The sequence below is a fragment of the Vigna umbellata genome, chromosome 10 (assembly GCF_029865625.1).
Source record: "Vigna umbellata cultivar VRB3 chromosome 10, Vumbellata_1.0, whole genome shotgun sequence".
NCBI classification, from domain to species: domain Eukaryota; kingdom Viridiplantae; phylum Streptophyta; class Magnoliopsida; order Fabales; family Fabaceae; genus Vigna; species Vigna umbellata.
Window position 1 is genome coordinate 10,949,473 of NC_142174.1, and position 11,056 is coordinate 10,960,528.

At 32.8% G+C, this 11,056-nt stretch overlaps 2 protein-coding genes across 3 annotated transcripts; one reads left to right on the forward strand and one right to left on the reverse strand.

Moving 5' to 3' along the window:
* Window positions 1–970: 970 nt before the first annotated feature.
* On the forward strand, window positions 971–5,508 carry LOC124842841 (uncharacterized). Of its 2 annotated transcripts, XM_088100753.1 has the most exons (3): window positions 998–1,150; window positions 1,491–1,646; window positions 3,148–5,508. In XM_088100753.1, the coding sequence occupies exon 3, from the start codon at window positions 3,163–3,165 to the stop codon at window positions 5,080–5,082; it is 1,920 nt and encodes a 639-aa protein (XP_087956879.1). In that variant the 5' UTR covers window positions 998–1,150; window positions 1,491–1,646; window positions 3,148–3,162; the 3' UTR covers window positions 5,083–5,508. The 2 variants fall into 2 exon arrangements, with proteins under 2 accessions (XP_087956878.1, XP_087956879.1); XM_088100752.1 differs by lacking the exon at window positions 1,491–1,646 and having other exon boundaries at window positions 971–1,150.
* Window positions 5,509–6,959: 1,451 nt separating this feature from the next.
* Window positions 6,960–10,602, reverse strand: LOC124842843 (aluminum-activated malate transporter 9-like). Its single transcript, XM_047319428.2, has 6 exons — window positions 10,210–10,602; window positions 9,943–10,083; window positions 9,583–9,852; window positions 8,851–8,987; window positions 8,603–8,749; window positions 6,960–7,741 (listed from the first exon to the last, which is right to left on the reverse strand). Exons 1-6 carry the CDS (start codon window positions 10,478–10,480, stop codon window positions 7,202–7,204), a joined length of 1,506 nt encoding a protein of 501 aa, XP_047175384.2. The 5' UTR covers window positions 10,481–10,602; the 3' UTR covers window positions 6,960–7,201.
* Between the last annotated feature and the right edge of the window lie 454 nt (window positions 10,603–11,056).

Consider the following 11,056-nt stretch of genomic DNA (forward strand, 5'->3'; position numbering starts at 1 on the left):
TAAATTAAAGAAATTATTTAATGAGTTTGGAAGAATTTGATAACTTTGCTTGAATTTGAATGACCTTTACTATAAATTAAAACAAAAATCGAGACTTTTTTATCAATATATTTTACCACTTTCTGACACGGGAAAAAATCGGATCCAAATCACTTAATCAATTTATTTGTTTCCATCAACAGAAAAATTACATATGAATTAAAAAATTATTTATTTATTCTCTTTAAGCGTCATTGTTTATAGTAACTAAAATACGTTTTTAAAAGTAAATAAGACAAACTACTTGTGTTTGGAAAAACTATACCAATTTCTTTTAAATTAAGGGACATGGTTGAAATTTTCTAAGACTAGAAAAATAAAAGATTTTAAGTCATTCCTAATATAAATATTATGAAATTTTATTTTACTTTATATAAATCCTGTTGTCTTATACTATTCTTAGTTTTCTTATATTATATTAACATATAAAAAATTTATCTTTTAATAATATATATATATATATATATATATATATATTATTTTAAAAATTTTCTTATATTATTAACACTTCATATTTCTATTTTAATTTTTATTGTATTTTACAATTAAAAAATTAAAAAAATTATTATTAATTTTATTTTCTTAAAACATACGTAAATCTTCTTCTCGTTAGCTCTAATCTAAAATTGTTATCAAATTAACAACTCGATATTTTTGTTTACATCTTAACTTTTCAAAATTTAAAATATAATGTTTTATTTCTATAATTTAATCATCATTTAAAATTTAGAGTTTATCATTGTAAAATTATGAAAATTATATTTTGACATATATAAAATTTTTACATTAATTTAATATTATCATTTTTTATTTTTTATTCTCTTTCTTTTTTTTTTGAAAAATTATATTTTTTTTATAACTATGTTATATGTTAAATGAAAGTAAAAGTTTTTCATTTAAAATTATATCTTAACCCACCCATTCTGCTTGATCGTAATGCATGATTTTGTGGATCATGTCTTGTTTCTCCCTCCTCCTTCCAGGGTTTTTTATTAGAAAATCATAATCCCAATCTTTCGAAGGTCAAAACCCTAGAATGGTTCCCCAAGCTCTGCGGGAACAACATAACTATATCAAATCGACTCCAGGAATTACTATTAACTATCGCCAGGTATTGAATTGAATTTTACTTCCTATTTAATTTCTCTATGATCATGCTCATCCGCTACACTAATACACTATGCTGTGATGCTTTTCAAGCCAATCATTTATGTGCCTTTTCCATCTCAATTTTATTTAACTGATTTGATTTGCTGGAAGTGTGTAAACGAACTTGGAGCCGTTAACTGTGATTTATTGTTTTATCTGCCTCGGCTCTGTGCAAAGCATGCTAATTCAAATTCTCTGTTTCCGTTTTATCTGTTATTTTTCTGTTTATTTTGTTTGCTTTATTTGTTTAGTTGTTTCATATTTTGTTTAGTTGATTGATGATGTCCATCTTACATGTGAAGTTGTGATACCATTGAAGCCAGAGTCATTTGTCCTGGCACGTTTTCTCGGTTTGGTTGGCTGTCATCTCTTTCAACAACCTGATTTAATTTGGTGGTCCAGAAGCACCCAAAAGGGGAAGAATTTTAGCCAATATATTTTTCCAGTGCATTAGTCAAGTAAGTTTGTTAATATGGACTCAGTAATGATTATGTCATGGTAGATGTGGTCAAGACCCTGTGAAATATTTTCTTGTAATTCGGGGTCAAATTTTAGAGTTGCTACTTTGGGGAAAATTTTAGAAAATTGCCACCGTAGCATTAACCGATCAACCCCTTCCATTTATCCCTATGAAGCTCGGACAAGCGTGTCCGGACACCCGTACGATACATGAACTGGTACAGTATTCAATCTGAAAGACATTTTTTTGTCTTTGACATAATTTTGGCAGGGCTCCAACACAATGATAATAAACACAAATCAAATGATTTTCTAGTTTCTAAAAGAGCAATAAACTTATAAGTTTCTATAGTGATTATAAAAATAAGGAACAAATCTTTGATCACTACTTTTCGCTTTTTGGATATTAGAAAGATATAGATTCATTTTTGTGTTAGTTGAAAGTTTGAAACTAATATGTATATACACTCCGTGTTCCGTGTCCTGTACTTTTTCAATTTAACCATATCTCTGTCTGTGTCCGTGTCATCTGAGCTTCATAGTTTACTCCTAAAGAAGTTTTCTGAAGCTTTCCCCTTGTGGCAGATTCCGATAGACGGACTCTCTCTTCTATAGTTAAGAGAGGTGCAAAGTGAGAATGAAAGTGTACATCTTCTATTGAATTGGCTTGCTAGGGGGACACTGTCAAAATTAAAAGATGTGCTGGTCATGTTTTTGCTCTTTAGGGGGCGAAATTACATTTCATGTTTTCAAAGAATAATTAATTATGATGTTATCCCTGAGAAGTTAATTTTGGTTTCTCTAAAATTGCTATGTGCAACTCTATTACTCAAAATTAGCGTGGGAAACATGCACAAAGAATTAATTCATGTTTTCATCAACGTTTTCTTATTTTCTTTTATTGAGACTTGGATAGCTTTTTCATTTAATTTTGTTATTTAACTGCTGAGTGTTATTTATTGATAAAAAACATTAATTTTAAATTTTTTAATGTACTTGAAATAAACACCAAAAAGTTACTCTTTATTTTATTCTTTTTTTTTTTAAAAAAAAGAGTGATGCTCAAATACGTCAAAGTGTTACTGCAATAATTTTTGTTCTGGAAGAAGTTCCAGTGCTAACCACGTGGTATGTCATGAACAAGATGATTGACCTCCAACCAGGGTATTGGAAGTATTCATATCTTTCTGAATTAAGGTGACCTACAATAACTGATAATCTCAGCATCACTTTAATCTTCTATTCTATTAGATGGATCGATGTGATACTTCAGGATTTGTAAGTGGGGGGATGCATTTTACTCTTGTAGATGTCCAATAGTACGACTCATAGGTGCATCTAACCTGACTTTTATAGATATCCAATTTTCTTAATGGGGAAATCAGGAAAACGTTCTATTGAAATTTATTGATAGGTATAGAACTATACTATCATTGTCTCATGGATGTGAGGTCCCAGAACTTGAGTTTCACTGCTAACCCTTCTGCAAATGCTTTCAAGAATTTGGGTAGCTCGATGCAAGTTGAAGTAACGGAAGCTGACTGTAGTACAAATGATATCTTACAATTTGATTCCCCTAGTTCTTCAATTTCAAAGGGAATGAAAAGAAAGTGGGGTTTAATTGATGGATATATTGGGCAAAGCACTTGCTCTTCTATGTTTCTTGGACTTGGACTTTCAACAAGTTCCTCTGACAGCAAGGAGAGTTCAGCTACTTCTTGCACTGCTATATCTTCAGTCAAAGAGATTGATGAGCAATCATCTATGCCTATGGATATTGAACTGGACTTTACCCTTAATCTTGACTGTGAGAAGGTAGAGAGCCCGAAAAAACTTGTTAGTTCAAATTTGAAGATAGTTGAGTTGCAGCCAAAACTTGATTTGGAGTTAAGCCTTTCCACACAGCCCTCCAAATCGGATATTACCAGTGTTTGTGTAAGTCCCTCTCAGTCTCCACCTCTTCAGTTGAACTTGGAGATCCCATTAGTACTCAGCACGACACCACCAAATGTAGATGAGGGATCAACTTCATGTAGATTGAAACTAGGGCTTGTTTCACTTGATCCAGGTGCTAGTGTAATGTTAAACCGGACCGAAAAGAAGGTTATGGATCCCTCACCTAACAAACTGAAAAAAAATTTAACCTGTACTTCTAGACTAACACAGCTAAAACAACCACTACACTGCAACAGCAATTCTACGACATGTCAAGTTGAGGGATATGGAAAGGGATACCAAGGTGCTTCTGGACTTTGTATATCTCATGGTGGTGGCAGGAGGTTTAACAAAGCCGGAAGCAAAAAAGGAGCCGAAGGCTGGACGTTGCACTGCAAGTCTTGTGGAGGAGGCAGGCGATGTGAATATTTTGGCTGCACTAACAGCACAGTAGGACATACAAATTTCTGTATTGCTCATGGTGGTAGCCAGCGATGCAGTCATCATGAGGGATGCATCCAAGCTGTCCGTGGGAAATCTGGATTGTGTATTTGGCATGGCCGTGGCAAGAGACATCAAACAGAAAAATGTACTAAGAATGCAGAAGGCTTAGCTGGTCTGAGCATCTCATATGGTGGAGGGCATCAATGTCAAGCTTCTGGTTGCACTAAAGGGGCACAGGGAAACACTATGTTCTGCAGAGCGCATGGTGTGGAAAAACGCTGTACAGCACCAGGGTGCACCAAAGATGCTAAGGGGGCCACTCCACTTTGCAAAGGCCATGGTGGAGGAAAATGCTGTGCATACCAGGGTGGTGGAATTTGTACCAAAAGTGTGAATGGAGGTGCCAACTTTTGTGTGGCACATGGAGGTGGAATGAGGTGTGCTGTACCTGATTGCTTGAAAAGAGCTAGAGGACGAGTTGATCTTTGTGTACGTCATGAGGGAGGCAAGAGATGCAAGTTTGAAGGGTGTGGAAAGGGTGCACAAGGTGCCACCAACTTTTGTGAGACACGTGGAGGAAGGAAGAGATGTTCTTGGGGACATCCTGAGTCAGAATATATCAATCAACAGGCCGACCCTTCTTATTCCTTGGCAAGGGGGAAGACAGCTCCGTCCGCACTTCATAGTGGGCTAGTGCTGGATAAGAGAGTTCATGGAGGCGTATCCTCGGGACCAGTTATTCAGGATACTCGTGATAAACTGGGCGAACTGAAGCAGATTGTCATTAACCAAGATATGGATGTGGATATGATCAAAATGGGTAACCCACAGAAAGATGGTGTGACAACCTGTTCTGATGCTAAACTAAATGAAGTTGCCAGTACTCATCTTCCACCGGGGGAAGAACATCATACACCAATGTTGGTAGCTGTTCCCGAAGGCAGGGTGCATGGTGGAAGTCTGATGGCAATGCTGAAGGGGAATTCTAGCCTTGGGAAAGGCCTATTGAGTGATCCCTCAGAGATAAATAAAAGCTTGCATGGTGTCCCAGAATAAAATTTGAGGCTAGTTATTGCTTTTGTTGCCTTCCACTCACTTCAGAAATTTATCTTCGTGTTTACTTCTAACCTCTAAGTTTGAATAGAGTCGTTGTCTGATATCTGTCTGTCGTGACAACGGAGAGAAACGAGTGGAAGGTATGGAAGGGTAGGACCTTATACTTTGATTCGGTAGTTGGTGCTTTTCTTTCTTTCCTCATTTCTCCTTGTGTACATGTTATCTATCAATTTGTGAGAGCAGGTTGTTACGAGTAAAGTCTGTCAGTGTGACCTTGTATAATGTTTTTAAGAATGTCTCTTTAATGAATGAGATATAACATGCTATAGCACTTCTTGACAAGACAGTGTTTGCTCCTATTTGGTAATTTGAACTGTTGTCATACTTTTAATAAACGTGTTGATTATATTCTGTATTTTTCTGTAATTAGTTGTGCGTATTAAATTATTCTTTAGTCTTTGTTTTTAAGCGCGTTATTGAAGTTGTAATTTTGGAAAAGAATTAAAATCAATAATTTGACTTATTGGACCCCACAAATATAAAAAGCGATGGAGATTTTCTCGTAAAACCTTTTTATAAATACTCTACTTTGCTACTCTACTTCTCATTTGACTTAAATAACATTTTAGTTTCTGTGAAATAAGAGCCTTTGGTTATTCTTGAATATTTTTGTTGTTTTGGTTATTAATTTTTTTGGGCAAAATGTTCATACCATTAGTCTAGATTATTCATTAAGGCACTTGATCCTCTGCAGCGGTGATAACCATTTGATTTATCCAATGATTATTAAAAATAAGAGCGTAAACATGCGATTAAATAAATAGTTATTAAAGTTTAATGCGTTGTTTTAACGTCTGCAAGGTTGTAGAGAATTTTTACTCTTCATTGGCTGATGATATGACTAATAGTGATGAAGTCAGGGTTTCATATTACTAATTACTGTACACCACTGAAGTCATTAAATATCATATCGATAAATGTTATTAAAATGTCAAATTAGTTCATAATGTTATGATTAAAACTGTGAAATCATCGTCATCGTAAAATTATTATTATTATTATTATTATTATTATTATTATTATTATTATTGTTATTATTATTATTGCTATTATTATTATTATTGCTATTATTATTATTAGAAACTAAAACAAAGTAGTATTTAGATGGATTAAAATAAAAATTTATAACGAACAAAAATTGCAAAGACTAAAGTAAAAAAGACGTGTTTACATAAAAAGATATTCAAGCGCTACATCATATTTGATTGATAAATAAATGTATGAGTATTTAACCAATTCTATCTAATTTTTTCTTTTATTCTACTGTTACACTGTCATAAACATTCAGGTTATATTCAGTTATTTGTGTTAAAACCTCAATTCAAAGGATATTAAAAAAATATTGTAAAAAATAAATTAAATATGATTTTAATTCCGTAAATTTATTAACGATGAAATTAGTATTTACTTTAATTTTTTAACTTTAAAAATGGGTAAATCTAATTATTTTAATTAAACTTTGTTAAATTTATCTTACGTTCCAAAAGCATTTCGTAATAATATTTGAACGGTTAATTAAGAAATTCATAAAAAAAACGTTAAATAAATTTAATAAAATTTAAATTAAAAAAATTAAATTTATATATTCGTAAAGAGAATAAATTAGTCAAAAATTTTTGAAAATAAATTAATTTTAATTTTTATTAAAAGTTAAGGAAAAATTAATATATTTAACTTGTAAAAAAATATCATATTAATCACTTTAGATGAAATATGTAACGAGATTGTTATTTAAACAAACAAAATAAAAATCAGTGAGCTTATATAGGTCATATAACAACAAAGAGAAAGCTTTGTCCAGGACGAAAGTGATTTCAAAATTTACAACAATTTTTTTTTTTCTCTGAGCAGATTATTACAAGTCTATTCACTATACTAAAAAAGTTGTATACATTTAGTTTAGTTATAATATTAGGGTTATACTATTGTCCTCTGTGTATATATTTGTGATTTTCAAATAGACATGCTGTATATTGCATGATTGCAACGTACTTTTATTACCTTAATTTTGTTTAAAATAATAGAGTTCCTATATTGACTATTACTTAATCTTATTAACCTAACTTAACAATGCAGACTTGAATTTGGCCATCTTGGATAACTCATGAACAGCCTCTACCAAATGCTCAACTCTTGCCACAAACTCCATCAGAGAGGAAGCAAAGTTAGTGAATGACAACATTGCTGCACTTTCCAAGGCTCTCAACTTTACGTTATTCTCACTGTCTTCTTCAAAAGCATCTGCTTCTCTCGGTGGCCAAGAATATAGCCTTCGCAATTGCTTCCCTGTCATCTCATTGTGACATTCCACTTCTTCTTCCATCATCTCCCTCTGATATGGTAAATGGTAGAACATGTGTGAAATGTTTGCAGAGGTCTTTAAAGGGTTATCAAAAGTTGATGCCAGCATATAAGAATATTGGAAGCACATACAACTCTGCAATCTCTTGACACAGTTTTGAAGCCTTTTAATGTGGGAATCTTTCAGACTCCACTGCATGTGGCTAATGTCTCTTCCCAAAACTCTTACTACTTCTGCAGCTTCCTTTGATGCTTCTTCAACTTCTGATTCAAGCCCAACCCTCCATTTGTAGGGTACCTGATAACCACCACTTTCACTGCTTACAACTCTTATACTTCCTTTTTATCTTAAATGTCATTTTCAACAAAAGTTTAATATGTTTCCATTTAACATGAGGTTTAACGTTTCAATAGGTTCTTCTTTTCGTCCAAACAGGATCCTTTCTGTTTTGGCGTTTCAATTGGGTCCTTATTTTTGTAAAATTGAATTAAATAGGACCTTTCCGTTAAATTAATGAAATGACGTTAAATGTTGTATCAGATACTGTCAGCATACCAGGTGATACAACACTTAACGCCGTTTCATCAATTTAACGGAAATGTCCTATTTGATTCAATTTTATAAAAATAAGGACCCAGTTGAAACGTCGAAAAAGAAAGAGTCCTATTTGAAATTCTGAACGAAAACAGGAACATGTCGAAACATTAAACCTTTAATCTTAATATTCAAAGTGAATCTAAGCACATTGAAGTTTTATTTTAATTTGCTATGAAAGTTATGATAAATAGTCCTCCACATGTCTTTTATTGAAAAAGATATTTTACATGATATAATTTTTTTTATAGTAGTTTGAGAAAAAAAACGCATTTAATTTTAAAAGTGAAACCATTTCACTGAAAAAAAAGACTACTCTTTAGATAAAAACATTAAATGGTTTGAATATTCACTTTTAACTTTTGAATTAATAGATTTTAATTAATGTTTTTTTCTACTACCTTCTTAATTCTTATTTTAAAAATATATTAAATTTAAAATACCATAAAAATATTAAAACCACATGATGAAAATCTTAAAACTATAATAATTAAATTTTAAGATTTGAATATTCTATAAAATCACTACCAGCATTAACGCACGCCAAAACCGACAAGAACAAACCTGAATTTTAGCGTGTGCAATGCTATGGAGTGCCATAACCTCGTAGGCACAGTGTCGCAGAACTGCTCCAACTTTCACATATTGTAACCATGGATATGAAATGTGCATGAATTTACCATGCGGTGGCTCCCATTTTGCCGATTGAGCCTTGCAAAGAAGATATATAGACCAAAAAATTATTTTCAAACCGACAGTGATGGAAACTGAAACCTGAAAAAGTGGTGCAATCTCAATGAACACATACATACCAGAGTCTCAAACTTTGACCCTAAATCCAAGGTGCTTTGGCATCTCATATAAGCTGGTTCATCATCAAATGTACCTATGCTTCCCATGGGGATTTTTGACTTCTCCGTCGCGTCTTCTAAATATTTCTTGGTACATTCTGATGTCGTCAAAGAGAAAAAAATAAATATCATCATATTGTTAGTAACTGATCTTTCCATAGGCGATAATCGAAAACATATTATACTAATAAATCTATACATAAAAAATTAACGTTACCTTCAATCTAAAACGGTTAAATAGTAAAAAAAAATAGTGATAAAATCAATTTAAAATATATTATAGAAATCTCGTCTTGTTTGTTTTATAAGATTGAATTAAATTTAAATTTCACTTCTTAAGTGTATCAGAGTTATGATTTAAAATTTATCTTAAAAAAAGTTATTGTTTGTTGAACATATTTTTTCAGTACTGTCGAACCATTTATTAATGTCGAGTATATTTCAGCGTGAGAAAAGTGTCTTGAAAATCTCAACGGATAATAAACTCAATTTAAAGTATATAAATGAATGCAAACCTTATCTTTGTTTTATAAATTAAATTAAAAGTAGATCTACAGTATCTTCTTAACAAAAAAAACCCTTTTTATTGTTAACTTTTATATGCAAATTAACTAAAATAATATATCTATTCCGATTCAAAGTTTCAAACAGAATTAATTAATTGGTTAATTTTCCAGTTTTGTTGGAGCTTACCCTCGAGAGAATCTGCTACTGAATGGAAGTTTTTGACCAACTCTTTATGCAGTTGGTCCCCAGCCCATATAGGGAAAATACAGACATTCACCAACACAGATATCGTTCCTCCAATGGCGATCGAGTACAGGCGATCGATCATAATCCTAACTGGGTTACCAATTCTATAATCAGAGACTACGATCAAGCAATAGGTCAACAGTGTCACCCTAAACCCGTACTCATACTGCACAAGTGGTGCCCACATTTTCATGTACGATGTTATCACCGCTGCATAATCAATCATATGATTAAAACACACCCTACATACACATTCCTCTTAATTATATGAAAATTTAGACAACATGTCATTGCAATTACCGATCATGAACATGCTAAGGCCAAGGATAATAGGCTCAGCGACATGACCACACGACAGTGCTGTCTCAGCAACCACAACAGCCAAGAATACAGCCACCAAGGTTCCTACTGCTCGATTAAATCCTCGATTAAATGTTGCTCCTTTCAATTCACAGCCATGTACCCATCAAAATTCAGTATGAAAAGTATGCATTTATACATTGATACAAGTCATACAATGAATCATTCTGTATAAATTTATAGCCACAACGATAAAGTACAACATACCAACAGTGTCCTCGAAGACAAGGATAGCAGTGAGAACAGCCCATATCATATTCGACCCGAAGACTTGATATGGGGCTTCAAATAATACGAACAAAGACACAAGAAGAACAGTTACCCCAACTTTTAGTGCAAATATTTCTCTGCCGGTGTCTTCCTTGCAAAATTCCCACACACTCTGAATCTGCAGCCAAATTCTTTTGGCATGCAGCTCAGGTTTAGTAGGTGTACTTGTTGGAATGTTGATCTCAACGCTCTCCATTTTTTGGTCCATTCGTCACAACCAGTGCAAGAAAATTGAGTGGTGGACACCCTATGACAGAAAAATAACAAGTGTTATTGAGATGTTTGAAACAGAAAAGTGTTGATAAAAATTACTAACCCTGTAAAAGAAGTAACAAGGATGAATGGTGATGGAAGAAACGGAATGATCTTAGCAGAATAGATGAACATGATATATATATCGAATAGAAGATTCGATGCCATAGTAATTATAGAGAAGCATTGGAACTGAAAACAATATCTATATATAGAATATGCTTAGTTAGCCTGAACAATACTCCATGCATGCATGGATGAAGAATTAGAATCGAAATTTCATGCAAGTTTTTTCAAAGATTAGCTCAAAAGAGACAGAAAAAGTGAGTAAACTTATTACTGCATGTCTCTGTCTGGCTATCCTAAAAAACTTTCTACTTCCATCGCTTACGCAGATCACTAATGACCACACACGTTTTCAGTGGATCACATTGCATTATATTGAGTTTCTACGCATACAATTCTTGTGGAATTTTTATTCCTTCAATAAACAAGTTAACCTTTTCATAACAATGGTATCGAATGATAGTCT